The 14993-nt window shown below is 43.0% G+C and overlaps 1 protein-coding gene across 1 annotated transcript; it reads right to left on the minus strand.

The window, feature by feature from the left end:
* Positions 1-299: 299 nt before the first annotated feature.
* On the minus strand, positions 300-1742 carry LOC129808503 (uncharacterized). The gene has a single exon (XM_055858279.1). It carries the CDS (start codon positions 1740-1742, stop codon positions 300-302), a length of 1443 nt encoding a protein of 480 aa, XP_055714254.1.
* Between the last annotated feature and the right edge of the window lie 13251 nt (positions 1743-14993).

Consider the following 14993-nt stretch of genomic DNA (forward strand, 5'->3'; position numbering starts at 1 on the left):
GGAGCCGATACAAGCCCAAACGGAAGTCGCTGATATGAATATCGCCCCCAAGGAGTTCCAAACGTACACAGTTTCGATGTTCGCTCTGACAGACGGATCTGCCAAAATCCTTTCTTGCAATCGAGGATTGTAAAGAAGTTACTACCCGCTACTCTGGCTGCCACACTATCAATTCCAGTCAATGGGAAATGATGTCGTTTTATATTCTTGTTCACATCGGTGAGATCCGCACATATTCGCAATTTTCCTTTTCTTTTGACAATCACCATGGGTGACACAGAGTCACCCATGGTGTGGTGTCACCCATGAGTGCAGGGTTTGACGACACCAGTCTTTAGCATGTCATCGATTTCCGCTTTCACTTCTTTTTCTATCTTGTATGGAACTGTCCGAGCGGGATGTATTACGAACTTTGGGTCATCAATAATTTCTGCGTCATATACAAAATCTTTTAGACATCCCAGTCCAGAAAAAATTTCTTCTTTCACATTTATGCTGTTTACTCTAGCAATGAGCCCCGCCTTGATAGCAGATTTTCCGTCAAGAACGCAAGCTCGATCTCCTTCAACAATTTGGAACCAGAGTGGAATCTTTTTCTTGCGGAAAAAACAATCCAGCTGTACTCGTCCAATCACTTTGATTTTTCCACCGTCATATGCAACCAATTTCTTCACTCGTGACGGTTCGATATCCTTCTGAGGAAGCTTTGAGAGTACTTTTCGTGAAAGGACATTACATTGTGCTCCAGTATCAATGTTGACAATTATTTTCTTGTGATTCACCTTCATGACACAATTCCACGCATCACCATCGTCTTTATTTATCGAATGTATACGCAAAGTGTCCACACTCACTTCAGATTCTGAATCACTGTCTGAGTCCTTCTCAACTTTCTTCACTTTTCTTTTGGTAGTGGTCTTGTTGGACGCTTCTACAGACTTCTTACACATTGTCGCGAAATGTCCAATAAGACCACATTTTTTACACTTCTTTTTATATGCAGGACACGCTCTATATGCGTGCTTGAGTCCACACTTGCCACAAAAAGCACTTGACTCACTCTTTTTCTTAACTTCACTTTCTTTTTTCACAGTGTTCACTTCTACCTTCTCAGAGGATCCTGCTGTCATTGCTATAGTATGCTCAGCAGCTTTCTCGGACACCTGACAGATGACTATAGTCTCGTCCAAAGTGAGCTTATTCTTCTTCAGTATCTCCTCCCGGGTTTGAGAAGATTTGATTCCATGAATTATTCTATCACGAATCAACCGAGATTTGCTGGATACAGGGAAATTGCACCTTGAAGCTTGTGTCTTCACCCTAGTGATAAAATCACCGACAGTTTCACCAACATCCTGCATCAAATTGTTGAACTTGTAAGATTCGTAAATCTCATTCCCGGTTGGAGCGAAATGCTGCGTGAATCTCTCTCGAACAATTTTGAGGTTATATTTCTCACTGTCGCTTAACTCAAAGTTCTTGAAAATATCTTTCACTGCACTTCCAATTGCGCTCATAAATACTGCCACTTGGACCTTGGGAGGTTCCTCATGAAGCTGTACAGCTTCTGCATACCACTCAAACAAGTTGTCCCAATCCTCCCATGCGGCTTTATTATTAGTTCCGTCCAATACTAATGGCGGAGGAGGCCTCAGTGAGACTTTCTTTTTACCAGCCACTTGCGGCTGCGATTGCACTTGTTCTTGGGGCGCATCCCCTTGCTGGCCAGACTCGTTTGGCATTTTGGGTCTCTAAATTCGCGATTCTGACACCATGTAATAATAAGATGAGTGTTTTTAGGGAGCAGCTTTTATTTAGTCCTCTTGACAGTATACGCAACCCGACTGACACTGCTTGTCATTACTTCATACATACATATACATGACAGTTTTAAGGATTTTTAAGAGAGCTGCCTTGGTGTTGCCTCCTCGAGGTGCACGCTGAGACTGATTAAAGTGTACTTGTATTGGTTTACACACACACGATAAGTTTCCCGTGGGAGATTTAAGAGGGGCAGTTGGCCCGTGTGGAGACACACGGGTCTATTAGTATGGGTGAGAAATCACCACTTGAGCCACCAGGTCCCGCTGGTGGTAGTAATCATGTTGTTGAAATGAATAGAGGTTTGACGGAAGAGAGAGCAGAACCGATGGATGAGCAATCCACGGGAGGAGATAGGTTTATTGTGCGAAAAGTTAGACAATACGGCAGTTCCTCCCAAGCACCATATGTGGTTTATCTGCGTGCAATGCAGAAGCACTCGCTAAATGTTCCTAAGGTTGCGTCGGAGCTTTTTAAAGAATATGATTCCATAGAGAAAGTGCTGCCAGTTAACAGGGACAAATTAAGCATCTTTTTTAAAAGCAAGGATGAAGCAAATAAGCTCGTCGTGAACAAAAAGTTCTGCGAGAAATTTTTCGTATATATTCCTGCTATAGATGTGCAGATCAGTGGGAAAATTCTGATGAATGATTGCGCGAATGCGTATCAAATTATGGAATCGGGATATGGAATTCTCGACGGTATTAACGAGAAAATTAAATTAGTCGATACCTCGCGCTTGGTTAAAAAGATAATGATAAATAATGAGGAAAAGATGGCACGGACTCCCTTCATTAGAGTTACATTTGAGGGGAAAAGGGACAGATAATCCTAACCGGCTTATGTAGGTGAGATTCTTAACGTGAGCTAACTCGAAATGCATGCAAATTCGATTTAGAGCTGAAATTGTAAGTCGCCATTCAGTTATCTTGAATCAAATTCGTGAAATTATACAAATTTTGTATTTAAACCAAAATATCAAGGATTTGGATGAACTGAGAGAAAAGTGTTATATGGGTGAAATGTAGACCAGAATGTTCTCTATAATTTTCCCATAGAACATGATCTCATCGATTACTCAGAAGCCAAGATAAGCGAGGTTTTTTGTTTCTTAACTCGTTTTTTCATCCAGAGTTCCCCAAGTAGTCATTTGTTGAACTTCAACTATATCAAAGAATTGTTGTATTTTGTGGGACTTTCCATTTAAAACCCTATTTTAAGTGTCTTGGTGGAGTAGAGGCAGTCAAATTGGCATCTGAGGGATTTCAAAGCGTTATTATGGGAAAAATCAATTTTTTCACACTTAAACGGCAAAATCGGAGTGATAGCGTAGTCTGAGTGGAAAATGATGTATGGACAAAATGTAGAGACAAATGTCCTCTACAATTATGTCGAAGTAATCATCAAAATCGGTTCAGCGACAGTCGAGATAATTGAGGTTATGTGATATTGAAATTGGTTTTTCGACTGTGGCGCCCCTGGTGTTGGTCCCACGAAGTTTAAGTGTTCTAGAAAGTTGTAGAATTTGGTGAGATCTTTTGTTTAAGCCCTCATTCATCAAAATCGGTCAAATAGAACCGGAGATATGATTTTTTGAATTTCGTGAACTTTGACCCCTCATATCTCCGGTACTATTGAAACCACAGCGCGCATTTGCACCATTTTGGAAACGTCCTAGACTGGACTACAACATACTAAAATTTCATTAACTTGCACAATGCCGTTTTTGAGAAAAGTGACTTTGAATTTCGATGAATTTTGACGCTATCACAGCGCCACCTGTGGTGACTTTTTGAACTTCCATCTGAAAGTGCTCATCGATACGAAACCAAAAAGGTAAAATTTAGGTCGCTATGTTAGTTAGAACCGGAGATAGAGGCCGGTCAATGTTCGAACTTTGACCCCTTATAGCTCGGGTCAGGGGTTATGGATCGACTTGAGGTTTTTTTTGTTTGATAGGTATAATCAACGGCTACAACATACTAAAATTTCAGCCCGATTGCATAAGGAATTTTTGAGTTATTTAACTTATAAGATTTAAAAATTTTCTTTTTAATAATAGCGCCCCTAGCGGTGGTTTTATGAACTTGCGATGTTAGAAGAGGAAGTGGCATTTCATGAGAGCTTTCCAAAAAGCCCTCATTTTTTAAATTCTGATAATTAGAACCGGAGTTATGGCCATTTTAAGACATTTTTTTTGGACCCTTATAGCTCGGGTCAGGGTGGTCGGGAGACCTTAAGTTTGGTATTGATGGAAAGCTCTAAGGCCCAGCTATAACATACTAAAATTTGAGCCCGCTCGATGCCATAGGGGCGGAGCTATTGAGAAGACAAAAAAGGGGGGTCTTCAAAATGGCGGAAGGAGGGGTGGGGGGTGGGGGGTCAATGTACCAAGTTGCAATTTTCATACGATATTTAACCTTTGCCGAAAACCGCAAGTCGATATCTTTTTTAGTTTAGGAGATATTAAGCTCCAAAGAGCGGCCGGACGGCCGGCCGGCCGGGAACGTAACTTAGCCCCCCATATATTCGTGATCAGGAAGTGGCGAAACACATTTTGGCCAAGTTTGAGCGCGATCGGAGGACATGAAATTTTGTTAGGATTATAGTAGGTGAGATTGTTAAGAATCTCACCTAATACTACCAGACTACGTTGTCATGGACAAGCTCAGAATCCCTGTCAGTCCGTATGCCCCCAGAGTCATGCAATGCAATATATGCTTGAAACTAGGACACTCGGAGCTGCATTGTGGAAATCGGAAGAGATGCGAACGGTGTGGGTTGAACCACGAAGAAGGAAAAAATACTTTTCCGTGTGTTGAGGGCGTTTATCATTGCCCAAATTGTAAGGGAACTTATAAAGAAAAGTCTCACGTATGTCCGAGAATTGATGAAATCAAAGATGCGGCGGTTGATAGGGCTATAGCTACGAGACATAATGCTAAGTCATCACGCTTAAGTGGGCAAGATACTCCTCAGACTAAGGTAGGGCGTCAGACTCAGAAAAATGCAGTTCCAAAAAGTGTCTATGAAATAGAATACCCTCCGATTATAACTCGTAACCGATTTAATGGAATTCCATGTGAAGAAGAACTTATAAGTGAAGCATCAGCTGAGGAAAATGACCCGATGGAAGGTAACTCCCGAGGTAATGTACTGAAAAGGAAAAATAGCTTAAATGGGGAGTCCGATGACGAGAATATCTGGTTCAAGTGGGCTGAAAATCACGACAGAATACATGGTAGAAAGAATGCAAGAGTTGATAACCCCCCCGTCACAATAGGTGAAAAACAAAAGATTTTTTCCAGTAAAGATACGCAAAAAGGGACTAGCCTGTCATCTAGTATAGGATGGAAGGATATTATTCGATGGGTATGGCAAAAACTAGGTTTGAATGACGATCTGTTGAGAATTGTAGAAACAGTTATTTTTCCATTAATTGAACAAATATGGCCTAAGCAGTGTATCTCCCTGTTAAACAGTCATGGACAATGAATCGAATGATAGTCTTAGGATCCTTCAATGGAATGTAAATGGTGTGCGCTCGAAACTGCAAGATCTCATAATACTATGTAGCCAAGAAAAAATTGATATAATGCTGTTACAGGAGACTAAAATCACCCCAAGATGCAAACTTAGAATCCCTGGATATACTCTTTTTAGAAGTGATAGAACAGATCGGGGGGGTGGAGTTTTAGTGGGTATCAAAAGTACGTTGGCTGCAACTCGTTTAAATATCACGGACTCTGATAACACATCTAGCGAGATGGTAGGAGCAAAAATGGCATGGAAAGGAAAGAGCTTTGGTTTTTTCTCAGTGTATATATCCAACACTTCGCAAATAAGAGTGGAGGATCTAGACCGAGTTCTTGGGTTTGAAGTGAGGGAGTTGGTGATTGGAGGAGATTTCAACGCACATTCGGAGCTCTGGGGGTCACTCGTAACTAATTCGAGAGGAAATTCGTTACAAAATTGGATTGAGGCTAGCAATCTTGTTGTTCTCAATGATGGCAGACCAACACGTTTGGCTTGCCCACCGGTATCAAGTAGTGCCATAGATGTTACTTTGGTATCGGCAAGGGGGGCTATGTCGTGGAAATGGGCGGTTTGTGAAGATCCTCTTGGGAGTGACCACATACCAATCATAGCCAAATATGAGGTTGTCACTCATCTGGAAGATAACGAAACCTATGTAGCGTCAAATCAGCATATCAGAGATGCTCGAACAGATTGGAAGAAATTTCGGCAATCAGTGAAACATGGAATTATAGGTATAGCGGAGAGCTGCGAGACCAACGCTCAAAAACTAGACAATCTAGTGCAAGTCTTGTGGAATTCAGCTGTGTCTGCACAGAGGTCTGGCAATTCAAGGAGAGGCTCGATGAATATGGCTGGAAATACAGCAAGGGACAAAGTATGGTTTGATTCAGAGTGTGTGGAATTGTGGGAGTCAAGAAATGCCTGTTTTAGATCATTTAGAAGATCTGGATTAAGAGAAGATTTTCTGACGTATAAACGTATTGATGCCCTTGCAAAAAGAACTTTTAGAAAAAAGAGAATTGATCAATGGAGAGAAAGATGTGAGGGTTTCTCTAGTTCGACATCATTAGGAGAGCTGTGGAACATAGCAAGAGCTTTTCGTGGTGAGAATAAAAGACAAAGGGGAATGATAAATAAAGAATTATTAGACAGTTTTGCTGATAAATTAGCCCCCACGTTTGTAAGTAAGGCTTTTCATGATGAAGAAGACGAAGAGGACGAAAGCGAAGGATGGCAGAGTTTCTCTATCCACGAAATGATGATAGCGATACAGGAGATCAAAAATAAAGCAGCTGGTGAGGACAAAATTAAGGCAAGCTTACTTAAAAATATGCCGAAGGAAGCTGTAATGCTGATGCTCTGTATATTCAATGCTTTCCTAGAATCTACGGAGATTCCAATATCATGGCAGGTGTCAAAAGTTATCGCTGTTAAGAAGCCAGGCAAAGACGGGTCTCATTCTGATCACTTTAGACCAATATGCCTGCTATCTATAGTTCGAAAGGTCTTCGAAAAAATGCTACTTTCAAGGCTAGATTCATGGGCAAATTCTCGCAATTTAATTCCCGTATCACAGATGGGTTTTAGGAGTGGAGTTGGTACACAAAATTGCTTAGTTAAACTGCATTCACAAATTCAAATTGCATGGCTAAGGAAAAAAATGCTTGGATGCGTGTTTCTTGATGTAAAGTCAGCATATGACAACGTGCTGGTTGATGTTTTGTGTAGTGATTTGGTGATGGATGGGCTCCCAAAAAAAATAGGGATACTGCTAAGTCGTCTACTGTCTGAGAGAAAACTAAACTTTTATTGGCAGGATAGGATTGCAACAGTGCGTACGGGTTATAAAGGTTTACCTCAGGGATCTGCATTGTCTCCCCTATGTTATAACCTGTACGTTCGTAAACTAGATACAGTCATTCCTGAATCATGCTTTATTTTGCAGTATGCTGACGATATTGCAATTGGAGTGATTCACTCCAATCCGGATATGATTGAACAATTGCTATCAACAGCATGCTCTGCTATCCAAGGATTCTTGGAGTCTAAGGGTCTGTCTCTGTCAATCCAAAAATCCGTATTTCAACTATTTACGCGGAAGCACAACCCTCCTAACATTCGAGTAGAATGGGATGGTACAACGGTACAGAGTGTGACATCCTTCAGATATCTGGGAGTGGTTTTCTTTTCCAAATGTCTATGGGCGGCACAAATTAGGAGTATCGTGTCAGCTTGCAGCAAGAGGATCAATTTTATGAGAGCGGTTTCTGGACAGACTTGGGGAGCACATCCGGCGATTCTCAGAATTATGTATATCACGACAATAAGGTCTGTACTAGAATACGGTTGCATAGTGTTTCGAACTGCGGCTAGGACTCATCTCATCAAACTATATCGAATCCAATGGCAATGTTTACGGATCTGCCTAGGACTCATGAAGTCTACTCACACGATGACTGTGGAGGTGCTGGCTGGAGTGTGTCCATTGCAGCTCAGGTTTGGTCTATTAGCTGAAAGGTTTTTAATTAAGGCGAGCACTAGGCAACCAGATCTTTGGACAGATATAGCCCAATTACAACAAGCGGGACCGAGATTTGCTCTTTCACAACCAGTGCTAGCGCTTCAAGAAATCGGGTGGAGGGCACTTGAATTGGCAGATAACATACCTGGAGATAGGCAGAATGGTGAACAGATGAATATAGAAGTATCGATTTCAATATGGGAGCAACTGAGAGGATTTCCTAAAGATTCATGGAGGTTGGTAGCAAATTCATGTGTCAGTCAAATGCTACAAAAAGAAGAATTTCAATCAGCCCGCATCATATACACTGATGGATCTAAGGATAATAATGGCGTGGGGGCAGGTATATGGGATACTTCGACAAATTCTCTGGATTTCTTATCTCTTAATAGCAACTCATCTAGCTTTACAGCAGAAATGGTGGCAGTTAGAATGGCACTTGTGAAAGTGATGGAGTGCGCAACTGACCACGATAAAATTGGTATATTATCGGACTCTTTATCGAGCATACTCGCAATTAAAAATTACAAGGATAGACGTGACGGATGGCCACTTTTAAGAGAAATTGCTCATTTGTCCGGACGGTTGAAGGACATGGGTAAAAGTGTGGTCATACTGTGGGTTCCGTCACACGTGGGAGTTGTCGGTAACGATAGAGCGGATGAGGCAGCTAGACGGGGAGCAATGGGGAGAGATGTCGGAGGAGAAGTAGCTAGGTCTGAGGACTGGTTTACGATAGTAAGATGGGAGAGTCTCACCCAATGGAGAGTAGCATGGCGAGTAGATGAAATGGGCAGATATTGCCATTCAATCCTGCCAGACTGCAAAATGGATCCTTGGTTTAAAGGCTTGGGTAATCTGTCGAGGGAAACTATAACAACAATTAGCAGATTATTGTCAAATCACTACCGCCTTAACTCTTCCTTATATAGGATTAATATCGTAGGGAACCCGTTCTGTGTCGATTGCAATGAGCATGAGGACATTGATCATGTCCTCTTCAGGTGCCCCCGATATTCCAACGGCAGAGAGGAGCTTGTGAACTCCTGCAGACCTTTATCCCCTAATCTATGTGTTAGGGATATATTAGGTCTGTGTGTGGAGCACAGGCTGTTGGATGTTCTGAAGAGAATGGCAAAATTTCTAAAGAGAAACGGTGTAAGAATTTAGTGAGTGTTATTTTTATTTAAAAGACGGAATGTACGACGTGTTAGTTACTGTGTTATTAGGTTTTTGGTCCAAATAAGCCAATTGGCTTCAGACCTTGCATGAGGGATGGGGGAGGGAACAAAAAAAAAACCAGTTGGCCATTTCACCTATGGCCTCGTTGATCTGCATGATTTTTTCATCAAATTTCCGAAGTTTGTTTTCTATTATGGTGTTGGACAGATCCACCTTTGTACTCAGCATCAATGATTGTTGCTTGATCAGCTTTTGTGTGTCTTCCTGTCTCTCCTTGAGTTGATCAATGCTTGCATATACTTAATCATTAACCCCAAAGAGATATGTCACTGCTTGGCCAAGTAATCCACGTTTTTTGCGTACACCTTGTTTTTCTGATATACGGTTGATTTCCTCAAGTAAATAAGCCCTCTTATGTTGGAGGTGATTGATGTTATGTGTGCAAGTAGTATCAGCGTCCGACACGGCTTCGCTTGCCGTTTTGCAGGCCAATGACATCTTATCCCAGATTGCGTTGATTAGTTCCTGATTTCTTTGAAAATCAGCTGTTGTGTATGTGATTTCCACTTGAAGATTCCCACGTTGTAGACGTGCAATCCCCATCTTCTCAATGTAAAGTCCCGGTTCTGGAATAAAAACTTCGATGTTGGGTTTGTCTGGGTTGTCAGACGTAGCTAAAATAGTGCTGAACAGCATGTAAAACATAAGTACTGCATGAAGTATAGTTGTAGCCCATGTGCAAGGGGTAATTCTTGTCTTCTTCTTTGAGTTAAAAACCATTGAAGATGTCTTCTTTCTCCTGAGCCTCTTTGACATTTTGATATTGGCTGGAGCATCTGTCGAGTTGGCCTTTGCAGTTTCAGATCCTGAAGGTAAATCCTTGTTACGAGTAGAAAGATCGGAATCTTGATCATGGACGTTCGTAGATAATTGGCAGAGCTTATGGACTGGTCGATCCTTCTCATATCCTCTGAACTTCCCGGTCGCCACTTGGATTATTCCATCTGGACCCGAGTGTGATTTTACATCAATTTTAGAGAATCCCCCAAAGTGGGGTCTTGCGGGAGGGCGGAACTCTAAGGCATTTCTATCAGCGGTCCGTTGTTCTGTAGTCACATCAGTTGCCTTCTTGGGTGTGTCGTCATTTATATCCCAAGGTTGGTCTAGTTGTTGATTCCATTTGATAACAGAGATCATGCTTATTACTCGTGGAGAGTCTGATGTTGTCGATGTTTTCCCAATCAAGGTCCACCCAAGTTTGGTATTTTGCATAGTGAGATGTCCATCTTGGACTTTCCTTAAGTCGTTCTCCACGATGTATGTGTACACGTCAGCCCCTAAAAGTAGATCAATTGGGCCGGGCGTCATGTAAGTCGGATCAGCGAGAATTTTGTTGTCGTGATTATCTTCTTCTTGTAGTTGTATTGCCTTTTCTGGCAAAGAATTGGTGATTTTCGGTAGCACGAAGGCGGAAATTTCCATCGCAAAAGAAGACGGAAATCTTGGACCCATGTTAAGCTGGACTTTGTAACGGGATGAGCCAGCTGTTGTTTCTCCTATTCCAGAGATTGTAGTGTTGATTCAGTTCTTCCTAAGTTGAAGACTCTGAGCGGCATCTTCGGTGATGAAACTTGCTTGTGATCCAGGATCCACAAGAGCTCTCAGTAACTCCGTCCGCCCAGATGTTGATTTCACTTTCACGAGCGCTGTCGCTAACATGACAGTGTGTTCCTTGCGGATTGCAAGGGATTTGACCTCTTCGTCATTTGATGTGTCTGTGTCGGAAGCAGTTTCGTTTGTGTTATTGGACTGCTCATTCTCCTCTGCCTCCTTCTTAAAGTGGAGAAGAGTGTGGTGTGGTTTTTGGCATTCGTAGCATGTTTTCTTGCTGAAGCATTTCTCATCGCGCTTATGCATGAGGCAATTTACGCAGAGTCCCAGTTTGTCAGCCATTTTCTTCCGGTTAAATGTGTTCAGTTCTATGAACTTTTTACATTTAGTTATTGAGTGTTCCTTTTTGCACATACCACAAGACTGGACTGTAGAATAGAAGGTCTTCTTGTTGGTGGTATTTGCAGCCTTCTCTGGTTTAGCAGACTTCTTGGCGTTGTTTAACAAATTGTGATGCCGCTTCATTAAAAAACCGAGTAATTCCTTTAATGTTGGCATTATTTTTGCGGAGTCCAAACTTTCATCAAAGAGACGCTGTGTTTCGCTGTCCAGCTTTTTCATGGCGATGTGCACTATGATGGCGTCCCATTCATTGGTTTTGTAGCCCATGTTAGCTAGTCCAGTTAGACACTCCCGAATGGCACCATGAAGAGATGAAAGGTCCTCTGCTACGCGATGCTTCAACTTTTTATGGTCGACAACGATGTCCAAGTAAGAAGTAATAATGCGTCGGGGATTCTTGTAGCGTTCCTCCAGTATCTCTAGAGCGGCGATGTAGTTCGTGTCGCTAAGCCGAAGTGTTGAAACCAAGGTTGAAACCCCTCCAAGTAAGAGAGAAGATATTGAAATTTGGTCACGTTCCCCAGATTATAGTTGTCGTGTATGACGCTTTTGAAGACATCATAAAACTTATACCAATCCTTATAAATTCCGTTAAACTTTGGAATTTGAACTGGTGGGAGTTTTGGCAAATGGGTTTTCTGCCAAGCCGGGAGATGGCCTTGTTGTCCACCATATTGCCCGTAAGGTGGCAGATATTTCCCTGGATTGCAGATTGATGTGACTGGCTGTACACCATATGCAGCCCAAGATGGCCAGGTATTGACGTTTCCCAAAAATGGAGGGTTGTTCGGAAAGTTGTTCACCCCTGTTGTTGTATAAGGTAGATTCCAAGTTGGAGTAGTTTTATTGAGCGGATGCTCAGTCGTGGTGATGGGTTGATTCCATCTGAAACTAGTAGTAGTTACTGCGTTGTTGCTGGTTGTCGCAACCCTGTCGTATTGACGTGGAATTGTCCCAGTGTACACGGCCTGTGTAACTACTGGTGTTGTTGTTGTTGGGATGACGTCAGATGAAGATTCAGACGTCACTGTCACACTTTCCATAGTACTGGAAAGTTTCGATGGTCGAAGTAACCCCGCATCTGTTGGTGGAGTATCGTCCGACTCTGAGTTAGAGTCTTTCTCAAACTCAGGGCAGTTTTTGATTTTTTGCATAAAATCCTCGTAAACCGTTTTGGTTTCTTGGTATAAATTATGCAGGATATAAGGATGACTTCCCAGGAGCTGAGATGTGAGAGTCGCATTGTTGGTCACGAACTGCCTCCAATATGAGTTGAGTTCCTTAACCTTGTTTTCAAGGTAAGGGGCTTTCCATTTGCTAGAGCCATCCTTCTTGAAGTTCGTCCGCAACCTTTCGATGGTCTTGGCGATGCTCTCCTGCTCCTTTAGAATGGTGCTGGTTTCCATAGCTGTTTGGATTTGAAGTATTTCTTCAAACCAAAGGTTTGATGTCTCGATGGGACCACGTTGATTGTGGAAGTGGAAGTGATTTATTGATTCAAAATTTCGGGTTTATATACAAATAATTTTGCTAACTAATCCATTTTTATTGTGGGAAAATTATTTTAAAAAAGTGCATGATGAGCAAAGAGAAGAGAAAAACAATGGCTCAAGTAGCCGCGCGCGTCATAGAGGAAAGCCCGTGCGGTGTCAATTGTCATTGCACCGCAAGGGGCTAATAAATTCGTCGTTGCACCGCAAGGGGCTAATAAATTCTCTTCTCTTTGCTCACTAGCATATTGTTCATGTATGAACACCAATCATACCCCTCAGCTGCCGCAAGAAGGGCCGACGAATCAACATTTTTCAGAGATCTAATAACGCGGAATAAATCCCCCGCCTTTTCGGTGAGAAAAATAGCGTGGCATTTATAAGGTCATGTTTAGTGAAAACGGAGTAAGACCCTATTTCGCCTCTTTCAATTTTTATTCGCTACAACGTTTCGGGAATACGATGTCCCCTTCATCAGGTATAGAATAATTAAGGAAGAAACACGTAAGGTATATATCGTTACACTTGATTTGCACTGGAGTTGGTGGACAAGGTTGGATCACGGAGCTCATCACCATGGAGAGGATAGACACAGAAATTTCTGGTATAGAATAATTAAGGAAGAAACACGTAAGGTATATATCGTTACACTTGATTTGCACTGGAGTTGGTGGACAAGGTTGGATCACGGAGCTCATCACCATGGAGAGGATAGACACAGAAATTTCTGTGACAATTTTCACAGAAAATTGTCCACCAACTCCAGTGCAAATCAAGTGTAACGATATATACCTTACGTGTTTCTTCCTTAATTATTCTATACCTGATGAAGGGGACATCGTATTCCCGAAACGTTGTAGCGAATAAAAATTGAAAGAGGCGAAATAGGGTCTTACTCCGTTTTCACTAAATATTGCACTCCACCAGACCGTACATAGTCGTATAAGGTCATGATCCGAAAGCAAAGGAAGCGTCTCCTGACCGAAAGACCTCAAACGACTAACACAGTCCTCAGGAATGATGAGAAGATCAAGAAGGGAGCCCTGTCGTGTAGCACTGTAAGGAACAGAATACAGATTAGATGAGTACAAGAAATCCCCAAAGGAGCGAGCAACTGGAGAATGAGACAACAAATTAATGTTAAAATCCCCCGTTAGGAGAAACAAATCATGATTCATAAGCGCCTCAATGTGAGAAACAAGAGGATCGAAAGACGCAACGGGAGGCGGAAAATAGCACACTGACACTACAATGGGCACTCGCGAGCATGCGATAGAGAGAGTGAGATATTCAAGAGAGTTCTCACTTCCAGAATCCAAAACCCTGGACTCAAGAGAAGACAAGACATACATGGCGACTATCTTAGCTGGGATTATGCAAATAAATTGGGGTGACTGCTGGGCCTCTCTCTCTCTCTTTTATAAGCAGCTGCCTTCTTCCGCCTTTGCCTCCTTCTCCAGGTCCTGGTAGGCTTCAGGGATCTCTCCCCTACCTCTGAGTTTATTGGGAGACGTCGATGGGCTGGTATTGCGATAGATTCGGGGGTCCCGCGGCAACTCGGTGGTCGGGATGATCGGGGTGGGTTGGATTGGGGGTCGATCAGCTCGACTCGACGTCTGAGTTGCCTTGTCCTTCTTCGTCCCCTTTCCGATGGCAATCCCTGATACGGGGATGAGTGAGATGGGCAGTCCCTCTCTTGCCCTCTGGGCCCACCAGTAATGGTGAAGCTTGTAGCCCGCTCTCCTCCAGGGGCTGAGGTGGGAAAGGTCCACCGCACAGTTTGCGGCGAAAATCGCCTCCTCCTCCTGATCTTGGCCAGGATGTTCCTCTTCTCCACTGCTTAGCTCCTCGTCGGTTGACGAGTCCCAACAGTCAAGCAGGCTTTGCCTGGGAGAAGGGTCGTTCAGGAGGAAACCCCCGGATTCACTGTTGGGAAATAATGGAGGCCCCCAATTTTCTTGTTCAGGCACTACAGAAGTTGAATGTGTCGGAGATGAAGGAGGCTCAAGGATTCCCTCTGCTATACTCCGTGCACGAATCACCTTCACGCTCACTGGTGAAGTAAATTGGTGTCGAAAAGAGGCCGTGAATGCGGCCGCACTTTTCGGAGAATGCACCAGTTGATGCCGTTCCTCAGAGGCTCTGTCCCTTTCCTTCCGGCGCTCCGATAAAGCCCGCGTCTCTTTCTCGCTCTGCACTCTCAACCTCCACCTCTCTCGCTTTCGCCTGTCTCTCCTTCACTTTGTCTCCGAACGGTAAACTTCCAGTTGTCTGTGAAAGAGACAACATCATGACCTCATGATTTTAGGACGGAAAACGTGGTTATGACGTTTATGGTGTATTTCTTGGGGCGGATTCCCTTCCGGCTTTCCGCCCTCAAGCTTCCTGGTTGGATTTTTTTCACCGGGGCAGATCCTGACAGGACC

The sequence above is a fragment of the Phlebotomus papatasi genome, chromosome 4, assembly GCF_024763615.1.
Source record: "Phlebotomus papatasi isolate M1 chromosome 4, Ppap_2.1, whole genome shotgun sequence".
Lineage (NCBI taxonomy): Eukaryota > Metazoa > Arthropoda > Insecta > Diptera > Psychodidae > Phlebotomus > Phlebotomus papatasi.

What these genes read in the sequence shown, in the direction of transcription:
- LOC129808503 (XM_055858279.1), bottom strand. Translation starts at nt 1,742, where the DNA reads ATGCCAAACGAGTCTGGCCAGCAAGGGGATGCGCCCCAAGAACAAGTG.